General features: G+C 38.0%; 1 protein-coding gene across 3 annotated transcripts in view; it reads left to right on the forward strand.

Moving 5' to 3' along the window:
• CTNNA2 (catenin (cadherin-associated protein), alpha 2) overlaps window positions 1-26331 on the forward strand; it is a 1016972-nt gene that overhangs the window by 768390 nt on the left and 222251 nt on the right. For all 3 annotated transcript variants that reach the window (XM_012731478.1, XM_004691582.1, XM_012731477.1), the window contains exon 8: window positions 7266-7346. In XM_012731478.1, the coding sequence (XP_012586932.1) occupies window positions 7266-7346 (81 nt within the window). The remainder of the gene's footprint in view (window positions 1-7265; window positions 7347-26331) is intronic.

Raw genomic sequence — 26331 nt, forward strand, 5'->3', positions numbered from 1 at the left:
AAAAATCTCTCTTTTGGCCCTCCCTGGTGGCGCAGCGGGTTAAAGCACTGCAATGAGAAGCTAAAGCCATTTCCGCATGAGTTCGATTCCTGCCTGCCCCGGAGGAGACCACATGGCGTGGCAGACCTCTCCTGACCTGCCCGCTGCTCCCCTCAGCAGTGTACTTCGTTGATCTGCCTGTTCTGCTCCCCACTCTGTCTCTGGTGAAGTCTCTCACTGCCCCTGAGTCTCTGGCCTGTACCCCAGTTCTGTATGTACAAATAAATAAATCTTTAAAAAAAAAAATCTCTCTTTTATTTTTTGTTTTATATATTAGAGAGTTGCATAGTATTCAACATATGATATAAATATATTAATTATAACTGTAATCATAACTGATGTGGTAAAAGAGTGAGAGAAAGGTATACGAGTGTTGAAAGGCCCTCATGCAAAGTGGAGAAGACATTTTTCCTCAAAGGGACTTGTTGACATAAAACAGTGTACTTTTTTTTTTTAATTTTTTTAAGATTTATTGATTTGTGCATACAGAACTGGGGTACAGGCCAGAGGCTCAGGGGCGGCGAGAGGCTTCACCAGAGACAGAGTGGGGAGCAGAACAGGCAGATCGACGAGGTACACTGCTGAGGGGAGCAGCGGGCGGGTCAGGAGAGGTCTGCCACGCCATGTGGTCTCCTCCGGGGCAGGCGGGAATCGAACTCATGTGGAAGTGGCTTTAGCTTCTCAATGCTGTGCTTTAACCCACTGAGCCACCAGGGAGGGCCAACAGTGTACTTTTTAAAAGACTAATTATAAAAATCAAAATTTCACTGCATCTTGAAATTCATTTGAAAAGACCCCCTTTTGTGTTTGTGTGTGTATGGTGAAACTGAATATATGACAGTCTCCCTGACAACATCTGATACTTTGGCAAACTGGATTTGAATTTGGAGCCAAAGGATCAGAAAATAGAGGACCCATTGCAAAAGCTTGTCAGGAAATTCATTTCCTTTAGTCTCATCAACTGAAGCCATCGATCTATACCATAATTTTGTAAAATAGTGTTCAAAGACTAAAAAAAAAAATAAAGTTTGATAATCATGCACCTCCTGAATGCAACAGCTGGCATAGAAAGATGTGTGGAGCAGTGAGTATTCCACCTATCTTCTTTATAAAGTATATTTATTAGATGGTTATATCTACTGCAGATTCATCCTCGTCAGTAAAGATAAAGTTGGCACATAGGGAGCAGATCTACGGAAGACACACAGTCTGTGGACAAAACCTGACAGAACTAATCTATACACTTCAAACTAAGATTTCATTCAGGTGGCCTTTGAAAAGATAAATGAAACTGTAACCATCACAGAGTCCTAGAATTTTAGAGAAGGGAAATGTTTGCAGTAAATAATAATGGGGGCAAGCCCTAGACTCAGTCTGAAGGAACTGGTCAGACACCAGGTAGTTAGATGATAATAATCAGTGACATCTCTCAGCGCTTGCTGTGACCATCTTTGAGACAAACAAAGAGGTGGGGGAGAAGAGAAAATGAACACCCATTGAGTTTCCTGTGCTAGGTCAGGTATTGTGTCAAACATATGACAGGTCATGTCTCTTATAATGTTCGTAGTAATCCCCCAACGCAAGCATTTATCCATAATTTAGAAATGAGAAAATCCTGACAGACACTCAGGTCACTACCCTTCCTGCCAGGAAGCCATAGGAGCTTCCTTATAACAAGGAAGTGTCATTACATGTTCTGAGGTTTTCTGGTTTCCTACATGCCCCAGTCCTGTAGTTTGTCTTTAGCCCCTCCATGATACAGATGGCAAGTCTGGAGTCTAGAGAAGTAGTCTATTCACTTAGATATTTATTGGCAGAGAGGGGTTATAATTGTTTATTGTTTGCTTCTGTTTAATTAAAGAAAGGAGTAAGTAGTTGATGACTTAAAACCACACATTTTCTTAGTACTATGTAATAGCATAAAAATGAAGGGGTATAAAACCTTCAACTGGTAAGACTTCTAAGTCAAAGAAATTGCAAGGTGTGGAGGAGAGAGTAGGGTGAGGCGTATGGCTCATTTCCTGGTATCAAGAATTTGCTTGAGATGATCAGGTTCTATGTCATTTGAACAAATATATTCAAGAACGTACTATGTTAAGACATTCATCTGAAAGCTTTTGAAATATTTCAGAAGTATTTCATCTGAAGTATTTAGAAATATATCAGACCAGTTGTACTTAAAATGTACTGCCCCACGTATTCCTTCCTTAAAGAGAAATAGCTTTTCTTTAGAATAGTAGTTTTTGGCAAGGTTTTCATGTATTATCTGCCCAAGTGACAAAAGCAGAAGTCCAGATGATCCAAAAATATTTTTTGTGTAGTATCCAAATTACTCCTCTCATTTTTTCCACAGCAGAAATACTTTCCTAATTACCCTGACTACTGTTAATGCCTTTTATTGTTTCCAGCACATTGACGTTGTGATTGATTGTCGTGCTAACCTGGTGAAGAAGGCAGGGCATGCATTATGCTATCCATTGTGCTCATGAGAAAACTAAAAAAAAAAAAATTGGCAAATCATTAGTTCACGGTCATAGAGCCTAACAATGGAGGCCTGCCACCAGGAAGGAGAGTCTTTTTTTCTTTTGTCTGTCTCAGTGATTGTCATCCTACCCTTTTTAAGTTGACAATTTTAAAGTATTTCCACATATGGACATAAAGCATAGAAAGGTAAGGAGTGATGACTTGCAAATCCTCCTTTGCTGTGTAAATCTGTGTAAATTAAAGCATGATTGTCATTATTCCAGTGGCCCAGATTTTCTCAGATTTAGGCCTCATTTTTATCATTGCTAGCTTTAATAAACAGTGAGAATAAATACAGAGCTCAGGTCTACTGATTTTTTCTTAGCATTTTTAAAAAGTTTTATTTTATAAATACATTTTTTTTTACATTACTCTTCATTTTTCATCTCAGTTGTAATCCCCTTGTACTTCCCACCAACAATTCACCCATATGCCATCACCATAGTCCCGTGTGCTCTTTCCACCCCAGTTTTGATCTTGTTCCCCTCTCTTCCCCCATAGCATGCCTGGCTTATAGTTGTTAGTTGATGTTCACTTTTATTTTATTACATTACTATATATATATATATTCCCCCCTGATCCCTTACACTCCTGCTATTAATGAAACTATCTGGTATTTTTCCTTTTTTTCTGGCTCATTTCACTAAGCATGATCTTTTCCAGTCCGATCCATGTTGCCACAAGTAGCATGAGTTTGTCTTTTTGATTGCTGAGTAATATTCTACTATGTATATATGCTACATCTTCTTGACCCATTCATCTATTTTTGGATATGTGGTTTGATTCCATGTCTCCCCTATTATAAATAAGGCAACAATAAACATAGGGGTGCAGATGTCCATTTGAATCATTGTTTTTGTGTCTTTTAGGTAGATACCTAGGAGTAGAATTTCTGGATCACATGAAAGCTCCATTTTGAGCAGTTTGAGAAACACACAGCTTTCCATTGTCATTGCCCCAGTTTGCATTCCCACCAGCAGTGTAGGAGAGTTACTTTTTCTTTTTCTCCATACCCTCAACATTTATTGTTGCTTTTTTTTTTTTTTTTTTTTTTTTTTTTTTTAATATGTGCTGATTTTGTCTTAATTGCTTTTGGTCAAAGACTTGGAATGTAGGAAAGCCCAGGATTCTAAAATATTACATAGTTTCATGGAATGCTAGTCTTGCAGATCAAAATATAGTTGGAGTAATCACACACTAAAGGAGTTTATATACAAATTACTTCTTCACAGCCTTTCAAACAAATCCCTTAACATCATGGAGAAAATGCTGGTCCCTTTCGTCCATGCTCCTCCCAGAACCTGCCATGCTCTTTGTTGTCTTGATGACTTTCTATTTGTCACTCCATCCTTGTTTATACACTTTTTTTCTATTCATATTTTACCTATGAGTTAAGATCTAGTGACCTTACATCTCTGTTGTGAGATTGCTTTCCAAATGCAACATTTTGGTCCTCCTCTGAGTGGCTCATCTTAGCTCTTTGGCATGCTGATCCTGTTGCACAGTTGTTAAGTCTCAAGTTTAGGTCCACATACTTGTGTGAGGTGCTTGATGAACATAATTTTTTGCATGTACCCATGTTGACCAAAAGGATGCTTTACTTCTAAGAAACATTTATGCTTTTACATTTGCAGATTATTGAACAAATGGATGCATAAGATACATAGTCCCCTGTTGCCCTTCTATTCATAGAACTGGGCAACAAAGTCTTCACATGTAAGTCTGTAACAAGCTCAGTTACCATTTTACACATCCCTATTACCTAGACAGGTAGATGTAGCTAATTTAGCACATAAAAGTGCAGGATGACAGTTAAATTTAATTTTGGTAAGCAACGATCTATTCATTTTTTAAAAAAATTATTTATTTATTCATACAGAAATGGGCTACAAGACAGAGATGCGGAGGGTGAGAGGATTCACGAGAGACACAGGGGGAGCAGAACAGGCAGATCGATGAAGAACACTGCTAAGGGAAGCAGCAGGCAGGTCAGGAGAGGTCTGCCACGCCATGTGGTCACCTCCGGGGCAGGCGGGGATCGAACTCATACAGAAGTGGCTTCAGCTTCTTAGTGCTATGCTTTAACCTGCTGCGCCACCAGGGAGGGCCAGATCTATTCATTTTTTGAGGATAAATATATTCTCCAATATTTTAAAGTTATAAAACTAAAAAAAAGATGGCTGACCTGTACCTGTATGTCTCACCTCACTTGTCTCACTGTAATCCTGGCCTGTCAGATCATGTGTTTATTTAAATTTATTTTCATTATTTTTTTTTTTTTTTTTAAGATTTATTTATTTGTGCATACAGAACTGGGGTACAGGCCAGAGGCTCAGGGGCGGTGAGAGGCTTCACCAGAGACAGAGTGGGGAGCAGAACAGGCAGATCGATGAAGTACACTGCTGAGGGGAGCAGTGGGCGGGTCAGGAGAGGTCTGCCACGCCATGTGGTCACCTCCGGGGCAGGCGGGAATCGAACTCATGCGGAAGCGGCTTTAGATTCTCAGTGCTGTGCTTTAACCCGCTGCGCCACCAGGGAGGGCCTATTTTCATTATTTTTAACTTTTTAAAATATTGTATTAGGTGTTAGTTTTTCTGATTACTGAGTTCTTTAGTATCACTGATCACCAAAGGGGTAGGGGTGAGTCTCACTTCTCTCTCCCTCACCCCAGGTCAGCTCTGAACTTAATCACCTCACTTATAAAATGGCAATAATGATATGTCTCTGACAAGATTAAATGAAGCCTGTGTCTAATAAGTATTTTTGAGTAATTATTTGTGTTGAGGTTTTTTGGGTTTTTTTTTTTTTTTTACATTGAAATGTTCCATTATATATTCTCCTGTCATAGCTACTTTTTAAACAAAACTCATAATTATTATTTCTTTCAAGATTTTTGCTCATAAATGGAAAAAGCATAGAAATCTGTGGCTCTCAGAATGATCCAGACCTCTGCAAACACGCTCTGTATTTTGATTGCAGATATCCTATTTGCAAAGAGAAAGAGAAAAGAAATACTCTAGCTGCCAACCTGTAGTACACATACATGCCGTACATGACACACCCAGGCTCTGAAGTCACACTTGCTACTTGACTAACTTCCTTCCAGGATAAAGCACCAATTATTCTTCTCCATAGACCTTTACTTCCTTCTAGCTACTCATATGGTTATATTTTCAAATGGGCCACTTTATTATAAACCTTCTACTTGCAGACTTCAGTGTATACATACAAAGGTGACATCAAATGAATTAGGGAATAGAAATGATAAGAAATTGAATTAGAGAATAGAAATTATAAGAAATTATAACTTTTAGATAATTATGCACACTTAACCTGTTGTGTGTGTGTGTTTCAATGAAAACTGTAGGGATACACACACATACATACACACACACATATACACATATATAAAAAGCTTTTTTTTTTTTTTCCTGGAAAAGTGGCTAATTAAGCCAGTTGCAGAAAAGAATGGCTGCTTACAATTTCAATGTGATAAATACATAATAGTTTTATGTGTCTTGGGTTTGGTCACTGGAAAAGAACACTCAGAAGACTGTTGAACATGCGCATTGTTTCCATGACTTGGCTATTGCGAATATTGCTACAATAAAGATAGTGGTGCATATCTCTTTCCAAATTAGGGGTTTCATATTCTTTAGGTAGATATCTGAAAGTAGAATTGCTTGTGATTTTTATGGGTCCTCAAAACACTTGATTATATTAGGCACATCTGGTGACCAGGATTTCATTTCATCACATACACAAACTATTGCAGAGACCTATATGTGTTTATAGAGACAGAGTATGGAACAGCTGGCCTGCTACTGGGACCATAAATAAATAAGTATGTGGGTATTGGACTAAAGATTTAATAGATTTGATGTTAGCTTTTTTGAAAACCTTTTTTTGAAAATAGCCTTTCTCTTAAAGGGCATATAATACTATTCATTGTTAAATAGAACATTTAATCCATGGAATCTCTTTCTATTGTTATTTCTAAAAGAGAATAGAGATTCTGTCTTGTGTGGATGAAACTGTTACAGCTGTCAAAAATAGAAAACAAAGAAACTACTTATAGGTGAAACTTTCAAGTGAATAATTTATTAAAGAAGGGTATTTTTTTAGTACATTTGATTTTTTTTTCTTTCCCTCTGTCTGTTACAGTCACAAGGGAAAGTTTGCTTAGAACTCCAATCTGTGGATTCCTTGTTACCAGGTTTTACATTGCCCAGCATGATGAAACAGAGATTAGAAACACTGGTGTCTTTTGATTCTGAGGCACAAGTTCCATTATGACCTATGATTAAAGTCTGGTGATTTGCTTTAAATGTCTTCTCTAGCTTAATTTCTATCATTCTATGAAGTAGTATGTTTATACAATACAGAAGTCTAACAACACATTTGTATTTGAAGACAAAATCAAAATATACCTGCTGTGTAATTTGATGGCTAAATGTCTTGTGAGAAAGGGAGAAAACATGAATTTGCATTTAGTTGAATATTAAATCCATCCTGCAAATGTTGATTTTGATCAATTTTAGTATTCAGCTTTAGAAACCAAACCACATTAGTTGCTGCTGAAAAGAATCTTTTTTAAAAAAATTCAGCTCTGTTACTCCAGTGTGTTTCTGGTTCTTTTGGAGACTTTTAATGTTTCTAACACTGAATTTTCTTAACCACAATTATTTCTCTTTTCTTAATAGACTGGAAGGAAAGAAAAAGGAGATCCTCTAAACATTGCAATTGATAAGATGACCAAGAAAACAAGAGACCTAAGGAGACAGGTACTCTTTTCTTTTTGTATTTTAAAAGGATAGTACTTGGTGATGACTTCCAAATGTTCTTTTTCAGCATGCTTTCTTAGAACTGATGTTCAGGTTGCTCATCTTTGTCATATCAACATAAACACAATTCGCCAAAAGGTGCTGGCTCACTGCTTAGACAGTCTTCACAGGTAGAGACTTGGTAAGTTCACTTCCTTCTACATTTGGTTTTCAGCTTTCCAGACCCAGGTATGCAAAGAGCTGACCTCTATATCTCTGTTGGCTCTTATTTATTAAACTCCCAAGATAGTAAATGAATAAATACTATGTCAATGCTTAAAAAAAAAAGTTGATCATTAATGAGAAATTTAACTTTTAATTGAATGGGCTAATTAAGGTCTCTGACCCAGTGTTTACCCTTGGGACATAGATCTAGAGGAGAGTTTGTTAGGTGATTGGGGATCAGGAAACCAAAGCAAGGAAAATTAGATGGATGATTTAAATAGAAATGATGTAACTAGTTTGATGGGTTCATATTGGGGGTCGGGGATAGTCTGTTCAAGGTCTCTTTTCATCTCAAAAGCACTGTATGAACACTGGTAAATACTGCGTTGTAGTCCTTATTTGATATGGTTCCATAGTGAGTTCCATTTTCTTTGATAGTGTTCTTTATTCTTGAAGAGATAATGCCTTGAGAAATCATAGTAAAATCCCTTAATTTCTGCCAGACAGGCATCCAGTTTTCTACTAGTAATTTCTACAGTAACACACATCCATCTCATTCACTGTGTGTTTGCGTTAGTTTATTAAAGCCAAGCACTTCCCCAGGCCGATGCCTACTTCCCTGTCAGCAGTTGGAAAATAGACTAGCATGGCTGCATGGAGCACTCACTCTGGCAGCATTTTAATACAGACAAGATAAGCCAGGTGCCTGGGCAGGAATGGTGAAGGAGCATCTGAGAATGGTTTGGAAGAGAAGACACCATTTCTGTTAACTGCTGGGATCTTCTGAGCTTGTGTCAGAAGGTATAAAAACACTTGAGCTAAAGTCCTCCAGAGATACCTCTGGAATATAAGAATATGGTTTGTTCAGCAAACAAGTCCTTTTAGGAAAAAAATAATCCATTTTGATTTTACGTTGAAAATATGGAGAATAAAAAATTGTTCTCTGTTGCCCATTTCTGTCCCCATGTTGCCTTTTACATCATCTTGCCATATGAAGTCCCCATCTGATGTGAAATGTGAGGAGTATTAGGATTGGAATTTATGAAAAATATGAAATTTGGTGTCTGGACCCCAGGGTTTTACTTTTAGCTCTGTCACTAAGCTGGCTGTGCAGTTTAGTTTAGCTGCTTCATCTCTAGGTCTTCTTTCTTATCTACAAAAATAGGAATCCAAACTAAATCTCAAAGTTACCTTTGAGCTGTATAAGAATGAATGAATACAAAGGATGTCCTCATTCATGTTCTGTGTCTGAGACCATCATGCCTCATAATCATATTTTTAAAGGACTTAAAAAGCAGTGTGTGGGGGCATCTTCATTAGGTCTTTCTTTTGCTTAAATTGTCAACCAGGCAAAAATAATGAACTGGATCTTCTCACCTCCCTGATCTCTTGATCTTATCAGGGATCACTCTTTTATGTTCAGAGGCTAGAAGCCTTAGCTTTCTGCACTAATGAACCTATCATAGCAACATTTTTGCCTTATTAGGAAGTGATGGATCAAGTAATTTTTACTCATGTATTATCACTCTCAGAAAAGACCCTTTCAATTGAGGACAGGTGAAATTTGAAGGTGGAATTTTAAATACTTTGGTGACAAGTTCCCAGAGAGCTGCCTTTATGATGGCAGTGGAAAAAGTATTTTATTCCCCAAACCATTTCAGCATAAGAAATATATTTTTGCATGCCTTTTTTTGCCCACCCTGAGAGGAATAAAGGCAATAAGGTAATTGTTCCATGATATTAAGATTCAACAGTTATGGCATAACTTTATACCACATCCCTGAATTTGGTTTAAACATCTTTCTCTTCACCAATCTGTCTTTCCAGAATTAAGATGGGCTCCATCTGTTCCTGCCATATGGTGGGATATTTTAGTTTTTCTTCTTTCTTGTCTATATCTTCATGTACACCTGTAGTGGTACAAAGTCTTCGCTAAACAAAAGCTACTTAGCATTTGTACAGAAGGAACATGCAATGGCACTGACACAGTTGCTGGGTAGCTAGTTAATTGGGTTAACAAGATTTCACCTGAGTCTTTTGTAGAAGCTATGAAGTGTGGCTCAGGGAATGTTAGTGGTTCAAATGAATTTTTCCATGTGGCTAGAATAGCTTCTGTTAATTAAAAATAAGTCTTTGTTAGAAGAGTTTCTAAATGAAAACCTTGTTACCCCTGTCCACTTCCTATACACACAGACTCCAACTTTAAACAATATTTACCGAAATCAAATCACAAAATGGGGAAAAGTCAAGGATTTAATTTTAAAAAGAAAAAAATTCTGGTAACTTCCCTAAGTTCCCATTCTTTCCATCGCCTCCTGATTCCTCGTTGTCCTAAAGTTGGGCTTCTGAAAGGTGACCCTGGAGTCTTGCAAAGTTTGGTCACCAAATTAAAAACAAGGAAAGTCATTCTGTACAATAATTTTGAGCTTTCTTTTTTTTTTTTTTAAAGATTTATTTATTTATTCATACAGAACTGGGGTACAGGCCAGAGATTCGGAGGGTGAGAGGATTCACCAGAGACAGAGCGGGAAGCAGAACAGGCAGATCGATGAAGTACACTGCTGAGGGGAGCAGCGGGCGGGTCAGGAGAGGTCTGCCACGCCATGTGGTCACCTCCGGGGCAGGCGGGAATCGAACTCATGCGGAAGCGGCTTTAGTTTCTCAGTGCAGTGCTTTAACCCGCTGCGCCACCAGGGAGGGCCTAATTTTGAGCTTTCTTAATGAAAGAAAGTGTACTTAAATTTTCAGACACTTCAAAATCAAGAGAACTTGAATAAAAAGCAATTTTGTTCAAGTTGAATTTGCAAGTAACTAGAACCTCTTTCTTCAGGCAGTATATTTCAAGGAATGGGAGAGCTATAAATTGTGAAAAAGGTCATAGGAACCCAAGGATATTCTTCAAAATGAATTGGCATGGATCCATCTTGCCAATTAAACTCTTAGGGGTGGGCAGTGCTAGCGAAGAATCCTCTTAGGAGTATTTTGTTTGGAATTAAAAATGGATTTAGGGAAATATAACTGCCAGCTTTAAGTATTATGTTTTAATTTTAGAGCTGTGAGCACAGTATGCCCCATATCTGAGCTATTGTCACTGCTATGATTCTGGAATCAGACCTTTAGAAAACGAATGCTTTCGGCTGACTCTCCACTGGGTACCTAGTGGCCCACATGGTTTCTTCATCAGTCCAAATGGACCAGTCAGTCTCCACCAGTTTCTCTCAGATTTTCTCCTTCCATGTGTTACCAGTGAGCTATTCTAGGTAGAGTTTCTTAATTTTTCCTAAGCTTACAGGGATGCTGGTTTACTGGGTTACTATGGTCTTTTATTTTCCCAAGTTGATAAACACATTATTACCCAAATATTTTCTTGTAAGAGCCTAATAAATAATTGTCATAACATTGAAATATCCAGCCATTGCTAAGTTTAGCAACTCTCTCATTCCCAAAACCTATCAGTACCTATTTTTTGTTCCTTCACCCTTAATATCCATCATAATCATTCCAGCAATAAAAATCACTAAGTGTCAATTTGATGCAAGTGTCACTTTGGCTATTGTAATCAACATTATTTTCAACAAAAATCCTGTATTGAATGCTTTCACATTGGAATAAATATTTAGTAGAGTGGACTATAAAACAAAGGATTCAAAAAGAGCCTGCCAAACATGTCCCTGTGTGGTATGTTTAGAGGTCAGTTTAGCAAGACCCTACCTCCAGATAGAACTATAGAAAAATCTTCCAGAACTAATAAGAAGTAATTATAGTTCTAGATTTTCTCCAGCTGTCCCCTTTGGGACCCAATTCATTATGTAAGAACTCTGGCTAAAGGTGGAGCGTCAGCAGGGTGAGCTTGTGAAATCTCTGTTCATAGTATGTAAATGAAGTCAAAGAAGATGTGTGGTGAGCCCTTACAGTGTGCCAGGCACATTGTAGAAAACTTAGATTTTTCTCCAGGAATTGACTGTGTTTATTCTTCACACTAGTTTTGAGACAGAGAAGATCATCACCATGCTCATTTTTCTTACGAGGATGGAAACAAACGATGCCCCTTCAGCCAGAGGGGGTGTGTGGAGCAGCAGCCATCTCAGAGGCCTTGCTCAGGACCCAGCTATGCTCAGTTGCTCCCAGGAGCCAGCCTGTGTTCTGGGATCAACTCTATGCTAAGCTACTCTGGGGATGCAGCTGGTGAAGAAAGAGGGGGGTCACAGAAATATGTACAGTTGCTTTGTGGTTTTGAACAGCGCTGTTACAATTTGAATGTTAAAAAATAGGATTCTTGTTTGTGATTCAGTATCATATTTCAGATTTTCAGGTCTCTAGCTGTTATGGTTCATTGGATTCTCTCTCTTTCTTTTTTTAAGTGCTATTATGTTTAGGTAGCTGACTTCTCAAAGGGTGAATTATAGACTTTCTAAAACATTTACAGAAAAAGGAATTTTAAAGCATTCAATTCTTTATCCCACATCTGCACATGATGGAGCCAATTATTTTTAGATTCATTGTAAGAAAACATTTAAAAATCATTTATTTCTGGACTTGAGCCTGTTCTTCTCCAGGACACAGGTTCTCTGCATGACTTCCATTAAAAAATTATAAAATAGTTGATTGACTCCAACTGTTAAGGTTCACATTCTTCTTCATACTGAAAACCTATGTCAGATCTAATAATCCCTGGAGTCTGAACCGTAGGGTACTGCCATAGAATTGTGGAGACCAGAAAATTATCATCCCATGTTTAGGATTTGAAATATGTAAAGAATGTAAGCAACTCAGAGAGATAAATAGAAATGGCATTGAAAATCGAAAAGATGAGAATCAAAATGGCCAGAAGGAGCAGAGCAAAGTAGCAGGTGAGGGCTTGGGAGTGCTGTGAAGACCAGCCTTAGCGACTCTTGCATGATGCCTACTCAAGTGGCATAATTAGTGAAGTATCTCCTTTGCACATGCCAGTTTCGTATTTACCAGTTTCATATTCAGGCCACCTATATACATCAGCAAAATCCCAATACAATAACCCTGAATGTCAGATCACTGGATACCTATTTATCTCCTGAAAACACTCATTATTCTCAAATTCAATTTACAATATATCATCAGATGGAAGCAGTTCTTGAAATATCACTGTGAGCAAACTCTTCTCTTATGAAGAAACAGGTCAAGTCATACAGAGGTTTAGTGTCTTCTTCTGAGCCAACTTATGTTGACTTTGCACACATTAAAACAATCTTACGGAGGATACCAGACAGGACATCTTTCTCAGTAGCGTGTCTAGAGCACAGAAGGAGCCCACAAACTTGATCAAGATTAGTTGATCAACATGTGATCAAGCAAATTTATAGCCTATGTATGATTTAAAAAATCCTAGTTAAGCAGAAGCCTCAAGTGCCACTTTGTTCTCTTCTGCTAATTTCTCCCAGCCCAGAAGTCCAGGAAGGGTGTGATGGGGAAGGAGGAAATAGTAATGACAGAGTCCCAAAAGTCAATCAACATAATGTCTGCATTTGATCCATTCGCTGACACTTTCTTCTGTTCTAGTCTGTGAGAAAGCCATTTAAATCCTTTTGTGACTGGAAGACTCACAAAAGGATTATTTAAAAAAAAAAAAATTCTTACCTTGTTGGCCAAGATGACATTCCCAAGCAGGAAAATTTGAAAGCTTTACAAAGATGGTACTTTAAACAAAAGGCTTTGTTTGTTTGTTTATTGTTATTAGTTGTTTGTTTTCTAGACTGCTCTTGAAGCTTACCAGAACTTTCATTTCAGAACACCCACCTTGGCTAAGCGAAAGATTGGCTTGTATTCACTGTTGGAAGCTATGTTTAGTCTGAGATGTCTTATCCTAAACTGCCACAGAAAGGGAAATTATTTTAAAGTGTGCTGTATAAAGTTCACTGCTATGGTATGAATTGAGGCGTTTCTAGAGCTGATGATAGCAGCTAGTTGCCTTGATTCTGACTGAATGTACTCAGTGGATCATTGCAGCCAGCTTGTGGCCAAATATGTCTGTTCCATTTGACCCTTCCTGTGGAGGTTACCTTTTATTACCTGAAATAGCATCTGGCATCAGCTCTCCCCTGGGAAATTTCCATCAGGACTGCTGATATTTCTTTATCTTCCCATTTCCTGAGAAGGCTGGATAAATCTGAAATTTAGAAAGTGAGTCATCTTCCTGCAGACTCTGCCAATCGTGCTGTCACCACCCGCCCTGGTGGAAGACCGTTTGCTCTAGGATCTCATCACTTGCTGCCTTCTTGGCTCCTGTGTCTGTCACTGGTGATGGCTGGGGAAATTCAGCATTGCTCTCTGCTTGGGTAGAAAGGGTGGTGTTAGTTATAATATCTATTTACTTTCTATGCCTTTGATTTATCTTTGTTGTCCTTCATGGCTGAATGAATTTCCAGGCTATCTCAAAGGCAGTTCCTCTCCCCATCACCATTTCTTAAATTCCTTCAGTCATTCAGCCCAGCTGATTTCCCTCCTGAATGCTTTGAGTCCATTCCTTCCTTTCAACTCCCATTGCCTGGTACAGAAGCAATGATCACAGCCTCATAAGCTGTCCCCTGGACTCCAGCCTCCCAGTCCTCATACCAGCAGTCTATGAAGCCTGAACGTTTGCACTTTCATACCTTAGCATTTGCTATTGCTTAGGTCTGGAGTGCCTTCTCTACTTCCTTTTTTTTTTTTTTCTAAGAAAATCATAATTTATCCTACAAGGCTTAATTTAAATGTCACTTTATTATCAAATGTATCCAATTTCTGTAACCAGGGTTTATCCAATAGGCTCCTAGTGCATTTTAAAATATTTTCATTCTGACTCTTTTTGCAGTAGATTTAAGTTGTTTATATATTGTGACTGCACTCTTGTCCTATTCTTTATTTCTTCAGGAAATACCCTATTCCCCCAATATACTGTAAACTTGTGCTTCAAAATCACCAAAAGAAATTGGGCTTCCCTGGTGGCACAAGGGTTAAGATGCAGCGCCATAAAGAAACCCACAGCCACTGAAGCATGAGTTCAATCCCCGGCCAGGAAACTACTCCACATGACACAGCAGATATATCTTGCCTCAGTCGCTGCTCCTATCAGCACTATATTTCAATAGATCTGCTTGTTCTACTCTCCACTCTGTCTCTGGTGAATCCTCTCCCCACTCCCCCACCTCTGGCCTGTACCCCAGTTCTTATATGCATGAATAAACAAATCTTCTAAAAAATTATCAAAATAAGGACAAATCCTCTTTTCATAGCCACTCCACCCAGGAAATAGCCTAATCAACTTCTCTCCATTTCTAAGAGCTGTATTTGTTAATAGATCTATTTATAAGAGCTTTGTCTTAAGAGCTAGATTTGTTATCTGCTCCATGTTTACTAAGATATAATGGCTAGTTATAATAAAGAACTTCAGCCTCAACCTGGGAGTTTCTAATACTCAGCTAGCTTTAGAAGGGTCAGTTCAAGAACCTACAATGCCAGTTGCATTTCTCCAGCTTGGGAAAAGATGCTTTCATGTACATATGTTAACACCCAAAACTGTACCATGGTAACGATCTGTCCGAAGAATTAATGATATCCTACCAGGTTTGATTTCCTCTGGCAGTGTTTCTGATAGTGGGAACTTTTAAACCTCAAGGAAGTTCCTTGGGGTATGTATATGAAAATTCATGAAGCCCTCCAACTTCTTTCTAATCATCTTGGCCTCTAGTAGACTTCACCATATCATAGATACAGCTCTTGTTTGAAGGGAAGAGAATCCACATGTGAGGCTCCTCTCCAAGCTTACAAATGGAAGATCTCATTGCTCGCTGTACCAGTGAACAGGGCTGAGCCAGATCTGAGCTGCCTGAGGCAGAACCAGAGCAAGATTTGATGCATTGTGCAAGATTTTAGGGGGCACCAAAATTAAGGATTAAGAGAAATATCATATGTGATATTATGGGAAATAAAAATGAATGCCAAAGTTCATAATGAGCCAAATATCATCATGGGAAGTAAAGATAGGATAGTTCTGAGCCAGCTGAAGAAAAAAGTCAGGTCTACCAACCTTGTCTTTATTTACAGTGTTGTTATTCTGCTTTTGAATGGCAAATCTGCCCTTAGTCTTGGGTCTGTTCCAGGAAATCTATCTATTAAAGTCTTTACTTCACCTGCCTTATGAGAAAGTTCCCCTCAAAGTCTTAGTGCCAGGTGGCTTCCTTTTTTCTCTTACATTAGTGACAAAAGGGCTGACTTTTAAATTTTATGGGATGACACCTTGGACTCGAAATTTGAAGACCTATTTGAATTGTGGTGTCTTTTAGGGTGTCTTGCTCCAAACGCATTTCTTCTTGATGTTTATCACAGTGACACAGGCTTTTTATGGCACTCTGAAGTGCTTCAGAGAAAATGGAGAGCATTTTAATACTGCTGATTTACTCTTTCAGGTCTACAGTAATTTCCTTACTGCCTAATTATAAGACTCAGTTTAATTTACTCTACACATAATGTTTACTGATGCACATATGGTGCCACATTTCAGAAAACTGTACCCAGAACAGGTGTTTTTGTCAGGCTGGAGCATGGAAGATTTCCTTCATATGCAGAAAAAAAAAATGCTAAGATTCAATTGTCTCAACAAAGAATGCTCCCAGTGAGAGGTTGAAAACTCACACCCATCTTTAGCAATCTCTTTAAATGCTTATTTGAAAGCAGAATGATGATATGGTTTTATGTCTATAAGGATTGTCAGTTACCCCCCCAAAAAAAAATCAGGGTGAGAGAGTAGGAATTGGGGGAAAAAGATAAGAAATAAAAGCAAAAACATCTTACAACATCTTTTGGGTTTATTGCTGAACTACCTTAGGAAAAAAGAGATGGATTCAGAACTCATGGGTTCATAGTCTTAGAAGCTGGAGGGACCTCTTTAACAGTGGGTCTTGAGTGGATTCCTAGAGTAAGATTATTTTTTTCACATCTTTCAGGCACCCCCCCAACCCCAACCCCCACCCCCATCTGTTTCGCTTTAGAAATGGGAGCTCATCCTTCACACAGCAGTTGGTGACCTTTCTAGGCAATTCTAGTACTGTGGTTAAAAGTTAAGACCAGTGTTTTTAAAATTATCAACCACTGACTTTGGTTTTGTGCTGTAAAACAGATGTTCCTTTTTTTACTTTGCCTAAGTTTAAGGTCCAGATAAAAATTTAAGAACTCAATTCAACTCCAGTAAAGAACTCATCTATCCTCAACCTGAGCAAGTTCAATCAAGTTCTATGATTCTTTTTACAAATATTATACACATACAATATTTTTATAACTATTACAAATATACATGGTTTTACAATCAGTCTTTGGCTTGCCTTTCCATAGCCCTGGATGTTGAGCATGCTGAGGCTGGAGCACTGTGCTCTGGGTGTTGTCACTGAAATAATCAATTCTCTTGATCATCTGATCCCTGCTTTATTGTTCCCATTGTCACCACTGGGTTGTGTGTGAAGGTCAGAAAAGCAAAGCTATCACTGAAACTGTTTGACATTGTTTGGTATCCATTTTTCAATTACACTTCATCTACTGTCCCTACAAGCGTTATGCAGAGCAGTATTACTATCTATCTATCTATCTGTCTATCTATCTATCTATCTATCTATCTATCTATCTATCTATCTATCTTTATAAGAAATAGAGTATTGAAGTTTTGACAGTAAGATAAATTTCTTACTGATATGATGCTCATAAGTTAGAGATCATAGATTGAACCTGATGCCTGTTCTTTTAATGACTATAATTGTTAAAGCTAATATACCTTTGGTCTATGTTTATAGCTTTTATTAAAATCCCCTTAATAAGAAAAGCATAAGATGAATATCAATCAAGAATGGATCTTGAGAGTCTCAATAGTAATCAAAATAACAGAGATCCTATTTAAATGATCCCCATTGCTTTCTTCCTTAAATCATTCACATCTGTCCAACCACACACTAGACACTGAACAATGAATACAATTTTGAGAAACATTTTATAATTAATCATTAATCATGTAGGGAAAACATATAGGACTTTTATTTTATTTTGGAGGTGGGGCAAGTGATTAAACGCAGATCAGAAGACTTATCAGACCTGTCTGATATATTCAGTGAGAAAGAGTTGATGGTGTTCTAGGTGATGGTGTCCCAGCAATTCCAGAATTAAAGAGGGGCTGTTAGTCTCAAGCATTTTGGATATTAGAGGGAATTATCCATCTGTTCCAGGCATAATTGTTTGCAGAATCTTGTGTGATTAACCAGTCTTAGCCTTATTCTTTATCTTCCCATATATGTTTTTGTTTTTCAGAAATGCATTAATTCTGTTCATTGTTAAGGGCAGAAGTTACATATTTTTATTTGATTTCTTCAATCTCAGCAAGGATCAGGCTGCCTTAAGTAGCTTCAGTCTAAGTTACAACTTAATAAAGGGAATATCAGAAAATTAGAAAACCACCTTTGGTCAGAAGCAAGCTGGGAGGTCCGAGCAGTTGAGCCTGGGAGAGGGGAGGTGCAGGGTTGCAGGGACAGGCAGAAGCCCAGCACTAATGAACCTGCCTGCTGTGCAGGCTTCCTACAGCCATTGCTGTGATCTTAGATCAATGTGAACTTGAGTCTGTAGCCATAGATGGCAGAGTAATTGAAAGGGAATCACTTACGACTGTTTAACTAGTTATTGTGTCTGTATGTTACCATAGCAATCAGTCTATCTTGCACTCATTGGGTATATTCTATGTGTGTTAGACCATTCTGTGAAAGTATCCTCAATATTTTTGCCAAATTAGGAGAAAATACAAGGATCTGGTGACCAGTATGTGAAATCTTCAGTCAAATAGGTTAAGCAACCCCAACCATTACCCACCTAATCCACAGAGTTTTAAGGAAAAGACAACTCCTGCGCTTAAATCTAACCTCTTCGTGACTTTCCTTAAAGCATTTTCTAGAAAAGAAATTGCATAAAGGTCATTGATATATTCTAGGTTATCTAGCAGAGAATAAAGTAAAAAGAGAACTAAAGACCACTTTGTCCAAAAATACCAGCCTGGCCACTTTGGATCTTTTAGAGGCTGTCTCCAACCTCCTTGATTCTCTTCTTAAGCAAGTAGCTGCTGGGTACAGAAGATGCCCAGTTAGTGGTGAACAGTGGGATTATGGAGCCAGATAATTACAATAGTGATGCAACAGAGTGGCATGGATGGAGTGTAAAGGCCATAACACTAAAATCCACCAATGAAACGATCTACAACTGGTGCCTGCAACTACTGTGACCCAAATACAAGAGCTCCCGGGGAGACCCCAGGCAAAATTTACCAGTTCTCACTCCAGGTATCGGATGAGTGACACTTTAGTTCATTTGAGCAGAAAGGAAATCTTGAGGAAATAAGATAATATTCCTTTGCATGATTATATATTTTAAAAGTTGTATGTTAGCTGTTGTGCTAAATGGCAGAGTTGAGTGCCCAGCTGATCGCAAAGATTAACATATATACTACGAGACTGGCATATATATTACCAGGCTGTCCCTTGCTGTGGAAGTAAGTCTATGTGTGATAAAACAAGGAAAGCATAAGATTCCAGATTCCATGAAATCCTGAAAATTTAAGGAAACTTAATCTGACTCTGTTTCCTGCTTTTTCCTTAAATAGGCACAGCACTGGTCATTTTATAGGATTTCCACAAACTGGGGAATGTGGAGCAATCACTAGTCCTCTGTCTGAAATGAAGTCCCTCTAGGGAAAATTTCATCAGCTGTTGGAAATGCAACACTGTGCAATAGTTAAAGACAGGGAATGGAGAACTATAGCATACAATGGCAGATTCTGGAGACAGATGTTAGCTCAGAGGTGTATAGTTATCCATAGTGGAACAGAGGAGAGAAGCATAGCGAAAGGTTTCTGTTTTGAAGATGTGATGGGCTCTTTAATAACCACACATGGTTAGAAACATGGTTCATTTATAATAAGTGCCCATCATCCTTCTTCCTTTACCTAACAACATCATATTTCCCCAAGATTCCACTCCATTCAAGGGAGCTGAACTGTCACTAATCTCATACCTTGAGTGGGAGCTGGTGCGTTTTCACTGAAGTTTTCCCAATGACTCTGTGTTTACTATTTGGAATAGTTTGAGACCCACAAGAACTTATGCTGTGTATGTGGCACGGAAAGGCACAGGAAAACATGGGGCCAGATAACTCACCTAGCACAACTCCTACACATTCTGGGAGGTGTGTACAATTTACCCCACCAGGAAGAAAGATGGTTTTGAGTTACTCTCTGCATCTTGCTTCAAAATGTTTAACCACACACTTTTTATAGGCTTCTGTTTAGTCTGCCAATCAAATCCACCCATTCAGTGATTATTTCTCTTTGAACAGAATTTCATAAACTCATCTCATATAACACTTGACTCTCTCACCCTGGATTCAAGCAACTTATACACATTCAGTGCCAATGAATCAATGGTATAATTAGATACTCAAAATGAAATTGCCAGGTACCTAGTCTTAAATTCCCTTTTTGGCTCGAAATTCTGAAGAGACATAATAGTGGGGTAAATGGTTGATGAGGTGTGGGAGTAAAGGAAAAAAAAGTGACTTTTGTACATTTGGGATTTGTGAACTTGAACAAAGTATAAACATATAACCTTAAGTGAAAAGCACTACTATTGGAACTGGAAGGCTTGTGAGTCTAGCATTTGCTGTCTACAACCATTGGACCCTCCCTTTCTCCATCTATATGAAAAAGAAAATGATGCTTCCCCTGCAGACAAAACCTCTCACCCCACCATGACATTGTAAGGTCAAATGAAATAATGTCTAGGAAAATGTTCTGCAAGCTATAAAAATGAACATGCACAGGATTATTATTAAAGATAATAAGCAGCCAGAAACCTTCCAAATTTGAGTATATATTCCAAATATACAGAAGAATTGGTCTGTTTTTTCAGTGTGGGATGAGGATGAGGTATCTGAGCAAGGTACTGGCATGAGAAATGTGTTTTCAACCTTCACCCATGCTACACAGTAACATGCGTAGTCACCTGGTCAGCAAATATGCCTCTTCTAACGGAGAGGTGGAAAATTTTGACAGTACCTTCAGGTGAGGAAAACATTTTAAGTAATATGATGTGAAGGAAGGACACAACAAATTTGACACATTTAACTGGAAGAATTCATGTGTGTCTCTAACAGGCAGTATCATTAGAAGGCAAGCCAGGAATGCATATGGCAAAGTTGATCACTCTTGTTTATTAATAATTAGGAATGGGGAGCCATTAGAGAAGTTTTCAGGAAAAGAATGGATGATGTGTCTTGTTTTTTTCTGTATCCCTGGGCAAACATAGTGCTTGGCACACTAAGTGCACTTCCCAAATACCAGTTGACAAAGTACATGAGTAAGTACCAATTAGTGAGATTGTATTGAGACAGTGGAATAAAGTAAGAGATAAAGCATATTTTTTCCTCTCTGTAGTCCTCTTTTATTTGCAGTATACATTTGAGAACCCCAGTAGATGTCTGAAACTGAGACTAATAATGAAACATGGACATACATGCATACATACATACATGCATACACACATATAGGTGCCTGTATATATGTATATGTGTGTGTGTGTTTGTGCTTATGTATTACAAATATATGCACACCTAAAATAAAGCTTCATTTATAAATTACACAGTGATTAACAATAACTAATGATAAATAGAAAGGTATCATACACTAATAAAAATTATGTCAATGTGATTTCCCTTTTTCTTTCAAAATATTTTATTTTTTGTAATATTTTTGGATTATCATTGATCACTGTGGCCACGGAAAGCAAAACTGTGGAAAAGGAGGGGCTGTTATGATACAGATCCTGGCTCCTTTGAAGTAATTGTATTGCTATATTTTCTATTGTATTTCTGTGTATTTCTTTGTCTTTTTTTTTTGCATAATATCTAAATACTCTTAATAATAGATGTGTGAGAAGACATATATCAAATCACCCAATGCATACTTTAAATATCTTATAATTATTTATCAATTATATATGAATATAACTGAAATTTCTAAAAATGATTGAATATCTACCTATTGAAAAGTTTCACAAAGGTGTTATTTCATTGGGTATTTTGAAATTGAACATGCAGGTTTCATCCAAGTTTAAGCTTCTATAACTCTTGTTGGTTGAGGAGAGCCATTTTTTCTTGTACTGTCTTTTTCAGGGAACTGTTTCATATTCATCAAATGAATGCAGGTTTTTAGACTTTGTGCAAAACACTTTTGCAGCATCTATTTGAAGCCAGCTCAATATATATCATACACTCTTCATGCTCCACCCATAGGCAGATGAGTTTTGGTCATTTATTGAGACCGTTTATTTTTGTCCTCTGGTTTGAAAGTTAAACTGTGTCTAACCTTTCATCACTCTGCCCTCCCATGAAATAAGGAAGTAGATTGTTAGAATTTCAGATGATCCATCAACTGCATTCCTCTAGGTTTACAGAAGAAAATGCAGTTATTTACATTGATGAATAACCTTAATTGGGTAAAATAGACTGGCAGTGCTGAGCTAATACCTTTAAATGTCTTGTCTTACACAATTAATATTCCCTTGTCACACATGTATTTAAACAGTTGGAAGAAAGCCTTGTGTTCTTGACTCCTGTCAGACTTAACGAATGATTTTGTCAAGTCATTCCTTTCTGCCCTGGTTGATTGATAGCTAAATTTTGGTCTTCTAGCTTATGTAAAAAGTGTTAACTATGCCTTTGAGCTTGTAGGCAAGGACATTTAAACCATTCTAATAGTCAATTTACAGAGGAATTACATCGTCTGTTTACTGGAGGGGTCAAAAAATGTGCCCCTATTCATCAGAGGATCCATGAGCTAATGAAGGCAGTATTTATGTGTCCCTTACTTGCTGGATGCCACCAAATTCCAAGTGTCCCTGGTTCTGGCTGCAGAGGACTCTGCTTCCTAATTTTGGACTTACCTGTGCTCAAGGAATGTGTAATAGGTACAGAGGTATATTTAAGATGAATATGGCTTAATACTAACACGCTTAATAGTGAGAACAAATGCTAGAATGCTACATTGGCACAGTTCTAACCTTCATCTACAGCTTTCAAATCTCTGTGCATAAGGCAGATTCCCCACTCACCTCTGCCACCATCTGGCTCAGAGGTTTTCACACATCTCTAATTACCATCTTCAAGCATGAAAAGCAGATCCCAGGCATCTGTGGAAGGAATCCCATTCCCCTTGGTTTAAACCTTTGCCTGCTTTGTCACAGTGTGTCATTTCAAAGCACCTATAACATAAGTTATAAGATGGTAACATAAGTGTAATTATTCTCTTATCAACACACATCTGCAGTGCATGTTTCGTGAAACTTGAGTCTTCCATTTCTATTAGTCTGTTAAAGCCCTAGGAAGCCACAGACTCATAGTGAGTCTCCAACAGGCTCCTTTCGGTAAAGGTGGGGAGTGAGGTGGGGATTCATCTAAAACTAAGCATCACGTGGTAGCTCTGATTACTTTATTTATTATTTATATTTTTATTATATATATATATATATATATATGTGTGTGTGTGTGTGTGTGTGTGTGTGTGTGTATAGTTGCATCATTCTTCATTTTCATACAATGTATGCTTTATCATCTCATGCATGGTCACCAAGAAAATACCCATACCAGGTCACCTGTGCACCATCACCATAGTCCCTTGTGCACATCCCACCCCTGTTTTGATCTAATTTCCTCCTCCCACAAGAGTGTCTCTGTTTATAGTTGCCTATTGATTTTAGTTTTTACTTTGTTGTAATTATGCCCGCCTGCCCCCAAACCCACCCCCCTCATCCCTTATTTGGGTCACTTACATTCCTCCTATAAAAGAAAACATCCAGTATTTTTCTTTTTCTCTCTGGCTTATTTCACTGAGCACCATCCCTTCCAGCTCCATCTGTGTTGCTGTGAATGGCATGACACCTTTTTATGGTGTCCATCATCTGCCATGGTGTCTGTTCTTTTGTCATCTCTCCTAGGGTTTTCTTCTTTTTGCTGTTATCTTAGGGGAAGCTTTCAGAATTCTTTGTTCTTTACACATCATCCAGGAAGCTAGATCATGTGTATTCCTAGAAATTTATGTTACTCTCATACATACCATTGTTTTTGGTCAATAATACATGCAAAAAAGACACAATATAAACGTATGAGAGATTGTGTGTCTTAGAGTTTAGAGCATACTCTCTAAAAGAGTTAACCTGGGTTCAAATCCTACCAATGCTACTTACTAGCCACGGGAATGTGGGCAAGTGGTTTACTTTTATTGCTTCAATTTCTTCATCTGTACAATGGAGAATATATTAGCCAGTTCTTGGGAAGGACAGGAATCAGTTATTGTATGTGTTTTGAACCGTGCTGGTACAAGATAAGCATTAAATGAAGTTTGTTAATATGAGATATTAATGCTCCCCCATCCTTTCCCACTGGCCTCCATGCCCCATACCCCTTCATGGCCCACTGCTGCAGTCTGCTTCTGCTGTCTGCATGTACCTTTAACCCTTCCAAACTCCCCTCTGCATCCTTGAACTGCACCCAGCAACTGTGGACTCTACGTTCTGCTAACATTATTAGCAGCCCCACAGGAAGCTTCTGGACCTGCTGGATTGACGCTATCTGGAGATTCATGAAAATTCCAGGGCTTCCTTGTATCCTTACACAACACTTCACTGCCTTTTCCCATGAAAGCAGTTGCTTTTATCCACTGTGGATGGAGAAGAGGACTTTGGCACAATTCTGTGTGTGCTGGGGCTGCAAACTGCCAACTAAAGCACTTGCTCCTATTCTTCAGCTTGAGCCCAACTCTCTTTCCCTGCCTTCGTCCCCATGACTTGTTCTTCCATGAAACCTTTTCTCTTTCCCCCAGTTTTATTGCAATATAATTGACATACAATATTGTGTTAGCTTTAGGGTTGACACTTTTTATATTAGAAAATAATCACCACACTGATTTGTTAACATCCATCACCTCACACAGTTATTTTTTCCCTTGTGATGAGAATTTTTAAAATTGTTTTAAAAATTGAAGTAACATTGCCTTTAATAATATATAAGTTTCAGGTGTACATCTGTATCTACTATAATAAATTCAGCACTGAAAGTCTAATTCTATCTTCCACCATATAGCTGCATTCTTTTGCTCAGTTTACCCAAACTACCTCCCCCACTGATTGAACTTGTTAACTAAAGAATGTATTAAACCAAAAAAAAAAAAAAAAGCAAAATTGCATCTGTATTTTTTTTTAAGCATGGCCCATTATTGAATAATGGAGTTAATGGAGTATATGGGGTGAATGACTGGTAATATGATGCTTTTGGCCAAATAATTGATTTGGAATGACACTAAACTTGTGAATATTATTGATCAGAAAATTATTTTCAAGATGTCTCTCCTTAAAGATGATTTAGTAACTAAAATACATTTAATTATTTTAGTTACATGGTATGGTATGTTATTTAATCGGTGGTATATTATCTCAGTACTGCAATGCGGCATCTCATTGGCATACAGTGATAGCATTTGTTGCTCAGTAGTCTGGGGTGATCACCTAGGTCAACCCTCTAGTGTTTCTGGGATTAGTGACTCTTAACTGACCTAGGATGCCTGGAAAGGAAGACTGGAGTGATTCAGTTCTGTTCAAATTGTCTGTTCCTCTCTCGAGTGACTCAGTTCTGTTCAAATTGTGTATCCCTCTCTCCCTGGAACAGGTGATCTAAGCTGGGTATTCCTTTTTTTTTTTTTTTTTTTTTTTTTTGTAGGTATGGGAGAGAATAAGATCAGACCTGCTCAATGATGAATGGGACACTCATGCCTCTGAATATATGGTAGTTCCCATCCATTGGTGCTATGTGTGCCACATGGCCAAGACAGAGCCAAAGAGGGTAGAGAATATAGAGTTGTATGGCAATTGATAGGGTGAGGTGAGAATAGAGTCACAAATAGAACAATCTACTATGTTTGTGCTAGTACTTCTTACTTTATCTGCCAGACAAGATCCTGACATTTGTCCTTACTGTATCAGCAGTCTTAGGGGAAATATATAGAAGACAAGAATTGTTTATCTGGCTAAATTAAAGCATCATGTTTTTGTCATTTGGGTCATACACTTGGGTGTTGTTAATGAAGGCAATTGAGTTTTTAATTGGTAGAGACTAAATCTGGGGGAGTGTTGGGGGCAGTGGGCATGGAGAAAATCACGAAGTCTGATGTACTTTTTTTTTTTTCCAGAAGCACTTGGTTCTATAAGGAAAGAACTAGAATCCCAATTAAAATGAATTTGCTTCATAGATAATAGTGTCATCAGGATAATTAATAGAGTGAACAAAGAATTTTCTGTTTCTTTTATAATGCAGACAAAATAAAGCAAAAACAGTGATTATTCTCTGAGTGTTCATCTGCAAGTTTCATAGATGTCCTTGGCGTCTCAGCTCATGCTATCTACCACCACCCCCAGCTCAAACAATTAATTACCAGTAGACTATATGCATTGATGGTGCCTTAGCTTATTAAAGTGGCTTTGGGTGGATTACTGTGCTGACTTATTACCTTAATTGACCTTCAGACTGGCTAAAATTTGCCTGATTTTAATGAGGCTCAGTTCTAAGTTGGATGGCTCCTGGACCAGAGACATCGTTGCTTTGATTTTTAATTTTTAGTAACAATTATGCCCTAAAGTTTAAGGAAATATGGTACAATATGTCAGTAATCATGAAGAACCTGGAACAGCTGTATAAATGAAAG

The sequence above is a fragment of the Condylura cristata genome, unplaced genomic scaffold (assembly GCF_000260355.1).
Source record: "Condylura cristata isolate star-nosed mole 26May11 unplaced genomic scaffold, ConCri1.0 scaffold00031, whole genome shotgun sequence".
NCBI lineage: Eukaryota > Metazoa > Chordata > Mammalia > Eulipotyphla > Talpidae > Condylura > Condylura cristata.